The 15,338-nt window shown below is 32.5% G+C and overlaps 3 protein-coding genes across 4 annotated transcripts in view; 2 read left to right on the top strand and 1 right to left on the bottom strand.

Annotated features, from left to right (window-relative positions):
- Positions 1 to 3,224: 3,224 nt before the first annotated feature.
- On the top strand, positions 3,225 to 10,564 carry LOC119837967 (retinol dehydrogenase 14). 2 transcript variants are annotated; one of them, XM_038363768.1, is made up of 3 exons: positions 3,225 to 3,283; positions 8,554 to 8,847; positions 9,713 to 10,564. In XM_038363768.1, exons 2-3 carry the CDS (start codon positions 8,556 to 8,558, stop codon positions 10,438 to 10,440), a joined length of 1,020 nt encoding a protein of 339 aa, XP_038219696.1. In that variant the 5' UTR covers positions 3,225 to 3,283; positions 8,554 to 8,555; the 3' UTR covers positions 10,441 to 10,564. The 2 variants fall into 2 exon arrangements, with proteins under 2 accessions (XP_038219696.1, XP_038219697.1); XM_038363769.1 differs by lacking the exon at positions 3,225 to 3,283 and adding an exon at positions 6,458 to 6,577.
- A 143-nt stretch (positions 10,565 to 10,707) lies between these two features.
- LOC119837928 lies at positions 10,708 to 13,939 on the bottom strand. Its single transcript, XM_038363721.1, has 2 exons — positions 12,610 to 13,939; positions 10,708 to 12,307 (listed from the first exon to the last, which is right to left on the bottom strand). Exons 1-2 carry the CDS (start codon positions 13,804 to 13,806, stop codon positions 11,111 to 11,113), a joined length of 2,394 nt encoding a protein of 797 aa, XP_038219649.1. The 5' UTR covers positions 13,807 to 13,939; the 3' UTR covers positions 10,708 to 11,110.
- A 407-nt stretch (positions 13,940 to 14,346) lies between these two features.
- Positions 14,347 to 15,338, top strand: part of LOC119837811 (nucleolar protein 56) — a 7,575-nt gene continuing 6,583 nt past the window's right edge. Inside the window, exons 1-2 of the mRNA XM_038363577.1 lie at positions 14,347 to 14,483; positions 14,943 to 15,147. Coding sequence (XP_038219505.1) covers positions 14,481 to 14,483; positions 14,943 to 15,147 — 208 coding nt within the window. The 5' untranslated portion in view covers positions 14,347 to 14,480. The remainder of the gene's footprint in view (positions 14,484 to 14,942; positions 15,148 to 15,338) is intronic.

Raw genomic sequence — 15,338 nt, 5'->3', positions numbered from 1 at the left:
ATGGGATGATGGGATGAATGATGGTTCTTGATAAGTGTACGAAATTTGAATGAAATCTGCATGTTAAAAATTATTTGTTGTTATATATCTAGCATATATATAACTCCAATCGAGTACACGAAAAATATGGCACAAAGCGCCCCACGCTTTTTTCACAACAATACTAGTATTTTTCATTCATTATTATTTTCAGTTTATATTAAAAATTATTCACAACAATATTAGTATTTTTCGTTCATTATTGTTTTCAGCTTATATTAAAAATTATTTTATAGTTTTTAGTTTGATGTGCTTGAAAAGCGTGTTTTTTAGTTTTTTTAAACTATATTTATTTAGTTTAGAATGCATTTACGCATATGTCGGCCAATGCATATGCAACAGTAAACTCCGCTTTATTGAATCAAAGCACGACCTAAAAGCTGCGCTGTACCCAAACAAAAGAAAAACAAACGCAATTTACAAAATCCTGAGTATATTCAGTACAAACAAACATACAAGAAAGCATTTCCTATTATACAAGTGGATGACAGATGTAGCCTTCGAAGTCAGTGACCCCTAAGCGTAAACACACAATGTAAACAGTTTCTACTCTTAAACAACATATGACAACTTAGCTGAACTTTGTCTCGTATCCTATTAACATATAGATGAGATTTTCTAGCTACGTTATTACAATGGATATTGCCTTCAAAAAGATTATTATTAAAATGTAAGCTTGTATAAATTTATAATACTTTGGAGTCGATGATTGCAAAATGATTCTTTTTATCCCGTTACTCCTACGGGATACGGACTTACGCGGGTGAAACCGCGGAGCGCAGCCAGAAAGCAATAATTTTATAAAAATGATTGGAACCTATTTGGAAGTTGAAATAGACCTTAAAGAATTAAACAAAAGATACATATTACACATTAAATTTAAATAAGAAGAACGAATAAAAACCATGAAATTGAAATTTACACTGTACACTATACCATACTTGATTTCACTCAAAAATCAACAATCTTAATTCTATCCAAAAAAACTTTCCAGTTTACTTTATAACTAGGATATGAATGCACAAAAAAAATTCATTGACGTATGACCAACTAGCTGCGCCCCGCGGTTTCACCCGCGTAAGTCCATATCCCGTAGGAATATCGGGATAAAAAGTAGCCTTTATGTTATCCCAGTGGTCCAGCTATCTACGTTCCAAATTTAATTGCAATCGGTTCAGTAGTTTTTGCGTGAAAGAGCAACAAACACACACACATCATTACAAACTTTCGCATTTATATTATACTAGCTGTGCCCCGCGGTCTCACCCGCGTAAGTCCGTACCCCGTAGGAATATCGAAATAAAAAGTTGCCTATATGTTATTCCAGTTATCCAGCTATCTACGTTCCAAATTTAATTGCAATTGGTTCAGTAGTTTTTGCGTGAAAGAGCAACAAACACACACACATCATTACAAACTTTCGCATTTATAATATTAGTAGGATTATTATCTCAATACGGAATGTGTTATGTAATGCTGCGGAATATTTTTATAGAAAGCTTCGAAGATGCATGAGTATCTTCATCAATTTCGAGATGCACTTGATGTCACATGTTATGCAACTTGAGTAAAATTTCGCGTGCTAATTATTTTTAACAGGCGTTCAAAAATTTTATTACAAAATCCTTCTTATTGTATGTTATGCTTAAGTTTTATAGAAAAACTATCTGCACCCGGCAAACGCTGTTCTGCCTTACTCTTATCGTTTAGTGGTATGAAAAATAGATGTTAGCCGATTCTCAGACCTACCCAATATGCTTACCAAATTTCAGAGGAATCGGTCAAGCCGTTTCGTTTTCGTTTAGGAGTATAGAGACTAACATTGTGACACGAGAGTTTTATATATAAGATAAAAACTTAGTAGTGAAACAGAGGACTGACTATTGACTAACTCATATGTAGAAATGAAATTATCCTGACATGATTAATTATACCAAGATGTAATTCCCAATGAGGACTAGTATGTCTGTAACTTACTAAAGATATGTTAATCGTCATCCACCTGCTTAAAGAATATTAGAGGCCGGTGGAATGCATATCCTCCACGTCTCATTAACGCGGCATGCAGCAGATGCTTACCACAGATAGCGTAATACCATAGACAACATAATATTACACTAATCCCTACTAATATTATAAATGCGAAAGTAACTCAGACAGTCTGTCTGTCTGTTACGCTTTCACGCCTAAACCACTGAACCAAATTTTTATGTAATATGGTATGAAGGTAGAATTGAACTTGGGAAAGGACATAGGATGATTTTTATCGCGAAAAAAATGGTAGGAGTTGAAATAGGGAGATGAAAGCGACATAACCGAATTTAACGTGGGCGAAGCCGCGGGCGTAAAGCTAGTATCTAATAATAATACGAGTACTATACTGCTGGTGCCCGCGACGGTCATTAATCTGAACTTAGGACGTGGAAATCTGGAGGATTTCAATTAACTTAGTTATAACGTAGGTATGCTAACAGATAAACAGACCATATTTTGTTGCATCCGTGCTCTATTACTGTTTTTAAACTTTCTTAATTTTTTAAATACATTTAATGTACCTACATAGTACATACTCAATTTTTATATGTATAGTAGTGCATACAATAACACAAATTTTTGTACAGTCGTGTAACAATTATGAATTACTAGCTGCGCCACGCGGTTTCACCCGCCTAAGTCCGTATCCCGTAGAAATATCGGGATAAAAAGTTGCATATATGTTATTCCAGCTGTCCAGCTGTCTACGTACCAAACTTCATTGCAATCGATTCAGCAGTATTTTCGTGAAAGAGATACAAACGCACACACATCCTTACAAAGTTCCACATAGATACGTAGGATTATTCTTTAATTATATATGACACTCAAAAACCATCCGTTTCTACTGTAAATCATATAAACACAACTATTTCATGTCAATCTGTGTCTCGTCAGTTTTGTTGAGCTAACAATTTGTACTTAACGTTTTATTATAAAAGCGCTAAGTCAGTCCGTAAGTAAACCGTAAGTCTCGCCAGTAGAGTCGATTTTCGTAAATTACAACTGTACAAAAATGTTGCTGTCAAAGCCACATTCTCATACAGTTATATCGATACTTACTCCATTGGAATAAGGTTTATTTTTGAGTGGTTGAATAGCATTTTCCATTTTGTAAGGCTTTGTGGACCAACGTAACCTACACCTCGAAAGACAGTTTCTGTTAAAATCTCAGAAAGTTAGCACGTGGTAGTGAAATCTTTGATAAATAGTGAGTAAACTTTCTTTTTATTATAACTTTTGTGAATTATTATCGATAATCTAAAAACGTTCTTTTAAAGAAATTTCTGTCGAACTTGCAAAACAAAAAATATATAAATATAAAATGATACGCAAAGGATTAAATATATGTACCCATTGCAAGAAGCAAAAATTAATATTACCATGGGCTACAGGACTAACATAATAAACCTTATTATTCCATAAATAAGTTAAAAACTACAACAAATAGGAATTGAAAATAGGCAGTTTAACTAAAGAACCTTCTTGTCACTCTATCACGTAGGACTGGCTAAATGCATCTTGATAAGATTTTGAACTGAGATAGCTTTAATTGCTATTAAATTTATCAATACAAATAAATAAAGAAATATATTTTAATAGAATAAATTTGAGTTATTCACATAGCACTTGGTACTCTCGTTGTTTGTGTATTATTCACGTATGTGTGTGTTTCGGTTATGTATAAAACGGTTATATAGATTTTAATCAAACTTTACCATAAGATGGACTAAGCTACCGGCTAGGTTCTAGTATAAGCACTCAGGCATACATTACTAGAATTATACTGCTATTAAAATTTTCTGAATTCTTTAATTATTTGTATACAACATTGAAATCAAATCTTTCCTCTTCTTCATAAATTTTTTTTTTATAAGTAAGTCAAAATCTAATTATTTATTAACCTACTAATATTATAAATGCGAACGTTTGTAAGGATGTGTGTGTTTGTTGCTCTTTCACGCAAAAGTACTGAACCGATTGCAATGAAATTTGGTACGTAGATATCTGGATAACTGGAACAACATATAGGAAACTTTTTATCCGGATATTCCTGCGGGATACTGACTTACGCAGGTGAAACCGTAGGGCGCAGCTAGTATAATGAACATCATTAAGATTGAGGTCGGGAAATGTCAACACATTTAAGAAAAGAAAAGAAATACAATTTCATCCCGAACAATATGCAAAATCAAATAAGATTATTAACAATTAATTATCTAGTCCAAAGGATTTATTTACTTGGTCGACCATAGACACACATAGACACACTATTATAGTTGTAGAATATTAAATACATCCAAATCAACTTTCCATTTCTATTCAGTGACTTTCGCTAGCCTTTGAATACCACAGATTATACAATTTAGGACGCGTTCATGATAAAAACTATTTATTGGACATATGTTTTATAGAATAAAAGTATTGTTTCATGTTTGCCCCGGCCACAGGTAATTTAATATAGCCCGGCAGCTCCGGTATTTGGAACGGTAAAGTGAGTGTGTGTTTATCAGGGATAAATTATGTTTATTAATAGTTACTAATTAGTTAGTACCACAACCGCAGATAATATAATAGTATAGGTTGTACTAGAAAGAAAAATGAGTTTTACTGTACATTTTATTATTATAAAATAGAGTAAAGAGTAATTATTGGAATTGATGATTCTCTAGTTAAACCTATTCCTCCAGCCAATGAGGTGTCAGCTGGTCTTGCGTTGGAGGTAGGTATGGAAATGTCTTTCCATACCTACCTCCAACGCAAGACACTGTGTTGAGTTATGGTTAAAATGACATTTTTAGGATAACACTTTCACGCAAAAACTTCTGAACCGAATGCAATGAAATTTTGTATGTAGAAAGCTGAACAACTAGAATAACACATAGGTAACCTTTTATCCCGATATTTCTAAGGGACACAGACTTACGCGGGTGAAACGGCGGGGCGCAGCTAGTATATTATATACACTTAGAGTTATAGAGATTCTAGCGCAAAGTTGGAGTCCTAAACCATACTGTATTTCTTTACCTACTAATTACCTGTCATTACGTCCAAATGTAATCAAAAATTATTTTATCCATAAGCTAGAAACCAAATTGTTGTGGATTATTTTGTAAGATACATGAAGTGCCAAAAGCCATCGGCCCTATCGCAGAATGCGGCTTTCCTGGTGTAAAGCTCTCCAGTCTCCTTCTTGTTATATCGATTTGAAAAACGATTATTTTATGTTAGATTTTAACTTACAAATTCGCAATATAAATTAATGTATATTTCGGGTAGGGTTTGGTATACGTTGTTTTCTTTCATCCTAATTTAGACCTTTTTTATGGAACGTAATTAAAAGTATAATAATAAACAATAATACGCTTTACATCTTTAAGATATTTATCAAAGAGACATTGTATATTAGATTTTTTCTCACACGTTTCGTTCATTATATGATGCGTGGTCGGTTTTATTTTTATTTTTTTATCAACTACGCGGGAGATCGCTATCTAACTAACCTCTCTTGTTCAAGCTAACAATGTTATATTTATCCTCGTATATAAATCAAATAATGCCTTAACTGTATACCTAACCATGTAATTTCAAAAATGAACAGTAATTAATTACAGTACATTCGTAGATAATTATATGGTTTTTAAAAACGATATCTAATGATTATAAATAAAAATCTTTGTGGTCTGGTAATTTTACGAACACACGGTTTTCTAAACTTTCCAAGACCTTTCTCTTCTCGATCAACTTTATTTTAACACATTATTATTACAAATTAGTGAGTAGTCATTAGGAATACTCTTAGATAATTAATTAGTGAGGAGAATTAAATGCAATAAACAATTTAGAAATCTTAAATGTAATTACACTGTCGTTTCCTAAATTAAGGTCAAATACGACTCGTTTCCTTTGCATTCCTTACTACCGATAATAATTGTTTTTTAATCTTCGATTTTTTTTGTATGTGATAATCTTAGAACTTAAGCGAAAGTTACGTCTTTCACCAGTCATAAGCTAGATTTTTTTAGTTTAGGTGGTTACCAATATAAAATTATATTTAAATCAGGACTAGACGCCAGATATTAATAAACTAGGAATTTTAATACCTACGGGATGTTCACAGCTTTCTAATCATAAATAAATCTTAGTGTATATTACAATTGTTAAAGAAAAAAAAAACTGGTAAAATAAATTCACGCCGTTTTAAAACCACGTCCGCGCCGCATAAAAATCAACGTCGTAAAAATAAATCAATTTCTTAGTCATCGTAAACGCTATGCAAATTTTTCTTAATTTCGATTGTCAATTGTTAAATCGTGTCGCAATACGAACTAATTACATTGAACTAATATTTAAATTGAATCCGTCTACACGGCATTTGTTGAAATATTGATAGTCGTTTACTAAGTGGTTTTAAATTACAATTATTTGTTGAAGATGCTTAAACGAGCAGACAACGTTAGTTGCACTGTGTAGTGTTTGGTGTTTGTTGTTTGGTGTTCCAGGTGTAAGTAGTTTAAGAGTTATGAAGAACACAGATAACATAGTACAATTTTTTAAAAGAAAAGAAATAATAATTACAAAGGATACATGTTTCAATTAATACATTTAAATAGTTAAAGCGTCCTGTTGAATATATTATACTAAATGTTTGGGGAGGTGCCTATTATTAGAAAGATGACTGCAAAACCTACCCACAAATTAAGATGCATGTAAAATAGATTAACCTAATTAAGAAACATTTTTTTGATTCGAATAATATGTGCATTGACCATAACTAAGAGTTTATCGCAAAGTGTTGATAAATACTCAAATAAATCAAATACACATTCAATGTGTCCTATTGAATATTATTATGATCTCACTATACTCACATCGTACATTCTAAATAACGTGTGACCTAAGTAATTATTTAAACACGATTGTCACAAATGCTTGTTAATACATGAATTACCATATATGACAAAAACTTGGATAGGTAAGAGATACAGGTACACATATTTAGTATTTCTATAGAGTAGGCGTTGGTCTTGTTAGCATAAACGAAACATCGGCTGTCTAATGGAAGTACTTATGTAGAGTGAGGGGGGGAAATTTCGAGTTCAGCGCAATGGAGAAATCCATATAAATGAGTAAAGTTGAAATGTCTTTCTATGAGCAAACAAACGTGTTTTCTTAAAAACTAAGTCATCAGGTACCTGATTTTTTCTGTATTTCGTCTTTATGACGGTCTTTCGTTTAGTCCGAGTCGACTAAACTGATTCTATTCGATCGTTCTCCGAAAGATAGGAGACTAAATGTTTGTATTTTTCTAATTTTTTTATTTAATCGGTTTTTTCTTATTGGCCACTTGTCCCGCCCAATCCAATATAATATAACTGCACAGATCAATTTTTAAATACTATTCGAACGCACTATATTAGTATAGTATTATGTATTAAATACCTAACTACCCAGGTCACAAATAATATTATACATCAGGTATAGCCAAGGCGCTATGAAATTAATATAGCCAATTACACTCATAGGTAACGAGGCATTCTATTCGTAAAATGGATTCTTAAAATTGGTTGAGTAGATCCAGATATTAGTATATTACCCACTACAACGTCGAAAATATATGTAATACACATATGTTATTTCTGGTATATTAATCGAATTTCGATATTATGTTGAAACAATTACGGAGCTTCTCTAATTTTAGCACAATACTTGACCTCTGTTTTACTAGGGCCAATAAGAGCAAAATAATTCACATGCAGGGGAATAACCCACCAATAATTAAATTGAACTTTTTCCTTAAATTGAGGTGCAGTAAACAAATTGTATAAAAATAAGAACAATAATTAAAATTTTAATTGCTTTGTCGTAATTATCTACGCTCCTCGTATTATTCGTATATACTTACTTATAATATTTTTTATTTTTCCATATTCTTCAAAAACACTTCGTATTTACTGCTGTATTCTAGCTACTGTTTCGTATAATTTTATCGAATATCAATTTTGTAATTTTTTTAACGCGCTTTTTCATTAGCTTCACCGGTATCACAGATAACATAATACCTACTCTATATGTTACTTACTCTTGTAGACTCGATTTTGACCCACAGATTTAATTCAAATTTCTGTACTTCTCAAGTATCGTGAAAGTAATAATTTAATGAGTTTACCATTTTTACTATTCTGATTAGAATCGCCAGGATTAAAAATTGTTTAGTTACAGTGGCGTAGCTAGAGGGACAAGGGCCCTGGTGCATAGGGAAAGAATCGGGCCCTCCTCCCCTCTTTCAAAGCTGAGGTTAGACGGCCCCCTGAGCTCCGGGGCCCTGGTGCACTGCACCACCTGGCCCAATAATAGCTACGCCACTGTTTCGTTATACTCTGTATAAGAGTTGAGACACAACAGACAATTTTGATTCTATCGTCGCGTTTTTTTCATTCTTTTTTAGCTATGCTTATTATTATTTTTTTTTTTTTTCAGAAATGTTCGCAGCAGACGCGTTGAAGTCAGATTATATATTCTGGATATTCCCAATCCTAATTCTTCTCAGTGCAGTCGTCGTACTCGCTACACTCGTTATTCTATTCCTTATTCGGTTGTACGCCCAATTAACCTGTGGAATGTACCGCGAAAAGACCAGAATGGACGGAAAAACCGTGATTGTCACTGGATGCACCAGCGGTATTGGGAAGGAGACAGCGCGGGAACTCGCCAAAAGAGGCGCGAAAGTTATAATGGCGTGCAGAAATTTAGATCTGGCTGAAAAAATAAAAGGTAAAGATAGAAATTGATATTGAATACTTCAATAATTATTAAGTTACAGGTGATATATTTAACGGATTAAATTATTGCCAGCTAAAATAAATAAAAAAAAATGGTTGCCTGTAAAGTCGGTTTTACGGGCGAAGATTTTACGTGACAACGTCTTTTTCTCGGTAGAATATTTATTGATATGAATATTATTAAATTGCAAAATAGGAACAAGGAATTGAATGAAAATAAGAATTGCACAAATTTTAACTATAGAAAATATATTTTGTTTACTAAAAAGACAGAGACAGAGACACAAGCACGCGCCGATTCAATGCGCCTAATTCTCTAGTGCTGCGCGCGCGGCGGACCGATCATAGTTCGGTGACTCATCGTAACGTTACCGGGCGTTACACTTTTTCATAAGTGACTCCGAGCCGCAACCTAATTTAAGACGTTGTCACGTCAAAAATTTTAGATATTAAAAATATTAGAATTTTCTTAAGTAGCTAATTAGACATAAAATTACTAAAGGGTTGTATCGACCGTGATACACAAAACGTATTATCATAAATTCGTAATTTTAAAAATATTCGTCAAATATTTATTTCAATTATTAAATGTAACTAGGTACGTAGTATGTATACATTGTGACTGAAACCATAACATGAGCTTAAATTATTCCATAGGTATATAAGCCTATTTTCCACTAACGTACATTTTAATTTAATTTATCTATCCCTTACAAATTAGGTACGTTATACTTACACCTACAGATTATCTTTTTTATGTGAAAAACAATACTAAAGTTAGTAGGTACTTGAAAATCTTGCCAATTTAAAGCACTTACCTACAACAAATTAACACTAAATATTATTCCATTTTCCAGATGAAATCATCAAGGAAACCGATAACGAAAAGGTTCTCGTTAAAAAATTAGATCTCTCATCATTTGTGTCGATACGCGCTTTTGCTCAAGATATTAACAAAAACGAGCAAAAACTCGACGTTCTGATTCACAACGCTGGGTACGCAAATTCGTTCACTAAGAAGAAAACAGAAGACGGCCTTGAAATGACGATGGCCACTAACCATTATGGCCCCTTTTTATTAACCCATCTTCTAATTAACTTGCTTAAAAAGAGTTCACCGTCTAGAGTTGTGGTCGTAGCCTCATCTCTCTACAGACTTGCCAGAGTTAATTTAGATAACCCAAACCCATTGAACACCTTCCCTGGCTACCTTTATTACGTGTCAAAGGAAGCCAATATTCTTTTCACGAAAGAATTGGCGCGGCGCCTCGAAGGCACAGGAGTAACTGTTAATTGTCTGCACCCTGGTTTAATTGATACTGGCATTTGGAGCTCAGTACCTGCACCTCTCAGTTGGGGCTTAAATTTAATAATAAAAGGTTTCTTTAAGACTCCAGAACAAGGTTGCCAGACCACAGTAATGTTGGCGGTCGATGAAAATTTGGGTAAAACAACCGGACAATATTTCTCCGATTGTCAAGAGAGTTCGGTATCTGATTCAGCTAGCGATATGGGTAAAGCGAGAAAATTCTGGGAGATTTCTGAGAAACTTGTGCAGTTGGAAGATAATGATCCTAGAATATAAGCAAGTGTGTATCTTGATTTAAATGCGTATATTAATAATGCTTATTAAAGTAAGATATACCTACATAATGTATTAAAGCACATTTATCATTATTGTACAACATATAGAGCTATATTTTAATTTATTCCTGTATTTTTTTTAATAAAAAAAATAAACTTAGAAATTTGTTTTTTTGAAAAAAAGTAATTCTCATGATCCAAATATTTACAAAGAAAATACGAATATATATATAAGTGCTAAATAAAAAATCATAGGCGATACATAAATTTATTTTTAATTATTAATAGAAATAATATTAACCTATATTAAAATAGCACAATTGTTAAAGATAAAGAACTTGTTTTACAACTATCTATAACATAACTTAGAAGAAAAAATGTATCTTGTATAATGAAAGATTTATATTTTGTATGAATTTTTACATAATGCAAATTTGAGTGTATTCAATTAACATCATATATAATATGGAACCCAACACTTTAACCACACTCATATCATATTAGGAATTAATCAAATTTTGAAATCAATTTTAGTAGTTTTAAAATTTTATCATGAGAAATTCATACATTAACTATCTAAGTTATTTTCATACCTACATCATAAAACAGGCCCCCACTGTAACCAGACAGCTAAACTAATTACTATAATTATTAATTATGCTCAATAAATATCAGTCTATTAAATCAAATTGATCTAAAAATGTTTGGTCCACACCCAAAGCCGTGCCGAGGCTCTCTCTAGGTTTTCTATAAACTTTATCATCCATCAGCATTTGGTCGAGAAAATCTGAATTTCCGTTTAACTGTGGACAACTAGGGCTCAATAAATCCGGCAGAAGCACTCTACTTATCAAGTGATCTGTTTTTTCGTGTTTCTCTTTCTCTTCTCGTATTGTGATTATATCTTCTTTCTCAGGCATCACACTGGCACGCACTTTCTTGAAACGATTTATAATCTTTTCTATAGAACTGGTTTTCTTTATTAATTGCATGCTAGTTTTTGGCGTGTCAGTCTTCTGCGATTCCATGCTCTTATGGTTTGTTGTGTTTGAAAAAGTGCTTGTTTCAGTCTCTTTGCTCGAGTCTAATACCTTGAGGACGGTATTGATTTTATTTTCAACGTCGCTACTTATGAGAACAGTGGGTAATGTTGGCGAATTTGAATATTTTCTCGAACTTTCCGCATTCGCTAAGCCCAGTGTACTAAAATTGCTGTCATTCTCCAAAGCAGATATACCAGACACTTCAAATGGACTGTCTTCTTTCATTATAGACAATTTTCTACCTTTCCCTCTAGACATTGCTTTCTTCGGTCTATTTTCGTATAGATTAGGCGAAGAATAACTCCTTGTTAGACCGTTGCTCTGGATTGATGATGATGATTCGTTAAACAAGCCACCTTTCTTTATATTAATATCAGGCCTTTCAGTGTTATATTTGTACTTTTTCGAGCTACTTGTCTTTTTTGTCGAGAGGAGCCTCTGTATTTGTTGCTTGGTGAATCCTGAAGCGCATTCCGCAATAGTTTCATTCGCTTTCATTTGAGACATTACTGATATGTTGTGACTGTTACGACTTACATTTATATGGTCATATGTGTTCATATTATATGAAATAATGCTTCTCATAAAGTCATCCCTTGGAGCGTGATGGAAGGGGGTAATAAGAGATTTAGGGAAAGGTCTGTTGAGGTTTCTGTTATCATTCCTTCGTAGGTTAAACTTTTGTTTAGAAAATGCAAGAGGAGTGAATGAATCAAAGAGAGCTTGAATGTGGTCTTTATTTTTTAGGGCTGATAAATCTGGCATTGGTGGTATGCAGGTGTAGTTTTTCAGTGGTAATGATCTGTTTACTGGCAGGGGACTTATCTGTAAAACGAAATGAATTATTTTTTAAATAAAACAGATGCATTTATAATTGTAAATATTAACTCTAATATAATTCTCTATCTTCTTACCATATTATATTTATAACAGAAAAGTAAGTTGCCAGTAAAAAGAATCCGTAAATGCTGTATATGAAAATACAGTATTATTCATACAATATTATTTTTCTTTAGCATATAGTACAGTTGAGTGAAATATGGCACTATAAAATATAGTATGGATGGCAACACAAAGACGAACACACACCCAAAGACAATAAAATTAAGGATTAAAAATGTAATTACCTGCAATTTAGCCTCGGCAATCATTATTCTCTCCATAACTACCCTCATCATACTGATAATTTCATTATATTTACTCCTTCCACCTTGTAAATAGTCATTATATTTATATATCTGATCACCAACATCATTGTTCCTCAATACAAAACAAATGGATATAACAAATGCACGAATTAGGTTCGGAAAACTCAATGTTCCATCCTTTTCTATATTTCTCAATATATACTTTTGCTCACTGTTAACTAGGCTTTGAAGATCGTTTGTGCAAATTTTATCAGTCTTCGGGTTATACTCTATCATATAAGTACTTCTCTCCATTTGACCAGTGTATCTCATAATTAAAGCTTCTGTGTATTCTGAGGTATTTTTACTAGTGTTTAGGAAAGGAGTTGCATTTGCGTCCCATTCATTTTGCATTTTATCTACATCTGAGTCAACATAGTTCAACCAGTTTTCAAAGAATTGCGGTTGTTCGTGCACATTTTTAACCTTTAATAGATCTTCTTTAGTGACATCATCTACATCTTTTAGTGATACAAATCGATCTACCAAATCATTGATATACTTCTGTGCATTAAATTTTGTTATTTTTTCTTCCATTTCCAGAATTCGCTTACGAAGCTTTTCCGCTATTCGTTCTAAAATTCGACGTTTACATAAATAGTTTGAAAACTTACTGAGCATTGCTTCTGTCTCTTTATTTATGGCTTCAAGAAAACCGTCTTTTTGTTTAGATTCATATTTTTCTGTCATTTCCTCGTATAACTTTCTATGCGAATCCTTTTGCATTTTTAACAACACAACTTTCTTTACAGCCAACTGCGACATTTGAAATATTAGCACAGTCACTTTATAACAACTAGGGTTCACTAAATACGAAGACATCACTGGTGAAAGCATACCTTTACTACTATAATCACTTATAAAACTATACAATTCATTCCGATACGCTCTTTCTGTCTTCGTATCGTAAAGAGGCCATGAAACGGTCGTGGCAAATTGCGCATCTATAATCGACACTAAGTAATATGATAGGTGGTTAAATAGATTCTGAGTCGGCTTATCCATTGCATTATCCTTGAACACAAGTCGTGAAAGCTCAGGCAGCATCGGCTGGAGCTTACTCAGTAAACCTATATTCAAAAGCGTTTCCTTCTTGAATCTCACAACAAGTTCACGTTGAATCACTATTGTAGACATTTTTTTTGTTAATCTTTTCACATTATTTGGGAAATTTCACTGCGTGATTAATAAATAATACAAATTCAGCCTATAGACTGACTTAGAAACAATAAATTATAATTGTACCAATAACAAATTCAAATCTGACATGGCCGTTGCAACTTGATTATTCATCATAGACAAGGAACCTTTATTTATGTTGTCCATGGACCAAGCTTAATAGATAATGTTTGTTGATCACATTTAGTTTTATTTTATTATATTATTATGTATTAGGTGAGACCCATGCGACTATTGATAACTGTGTTTTTTTTAATCTAGATCTATCTAAGTAATATAATGCTAAGATAACATGTGCAACAAGAACGCATTAAATCTTTAAGGTATACAAATTTGGACAAGACATCTGATTATTATTCTTATTATTAAGATTATAAGAAAAGAAAGTGTTTGACTACATAATGAATGAATTCCATAACAAAATAAAACACAAAATTTGCAACATCAAAATAATTAGGTGCTTCAGAACGCAGCTATAACATAACACATAACCTTAAAAATTGACATGTTTTATTTGTAATTTGCTGGTGTGGGGGCGCTTGCCTCATAAAATTGCGGGGGTATACAAAATACACGTGTTTTAAATAAAAAATGATAGTGAATGAGTAAATAACAACAAATATTTGTTAAAAATGGTAAGTAATACTATAAATGTATTAAATAAGATGATTATTAATATAAATATCTACAAACCATTTACAATTTCATGGCATGGGCTTCCAGGTTTTACATTGGATTTTTAATATAGTAATACTTTAGTTGTTAACAGTTAAGAATTACTCTTTCATACTATATCTATAAACATACTAATCTTTCGTTTTGCTATTTAGTTTATAAATGTATTCGTTAATTTTCGTGTTCACATTATAACCTCAAATAAGTATTGCTGAATGTATTTATTATGTTCAATAAAGAAACATTAAATAAATTGTTCAAACAATTTATTTCTAAACATATTAACTACTACCATAATGAAATCAGAGACTAAGTCTGGACTTTTATTAAATTATTTGGAATATTCATAATTTTGCAATAAGTTTGTAGAGAATGAATATATTATAATCTAATCGCATTGTTTATTTCTTTATGTATAGAGTAAGTTGTATGTGCTCTTCGAGCACGCCGCGGGCTTTGCCCTCTTCCGCGTCGCGGAGTTCGAGGAGCTGGCAACCTTTTTGCCACAAGTGGAGCAATCTGTGACAGACTTGCAGCGTTTCAACTCTGTCGTGTCTCTCATCGCCTTCCAACCGTTCAAGTCCGCTATTTTGGCTTTGGAGAACATTAATGCAATATCTGAAGGTAATTATATATGAAACTATTATAGTATGTAAATATTGTGCACTTTTCTTTTCATAATTTACCTAAAAATATATATTATAAAGTTTTTTCAAAGCATTATATGTAACAGTCAACTAGATTACTTATAATTCTGTATTTTTTTTATTGGTCACTATCTACCAACCACAACAATCTCAAAAATCAAAATAATC

The sequence above is a fragment of the Zerene cesonia genome, chromosome 29, assembly GCF_012273895.1.
Source record: "Zerene cesonia ecotype Mississippi chromosome 29, Zerene_cesonia_1.1, whole genome shotgun sequence".
NCBI lineage: Eukaryota > Metazoa > Arthropoda > Insecta > Lepidoptera > Pieridae > Zerene > Zerene cesonia.
This window is presented reverse-complemented; position numbering and strand designations above follow the sequence as displayed.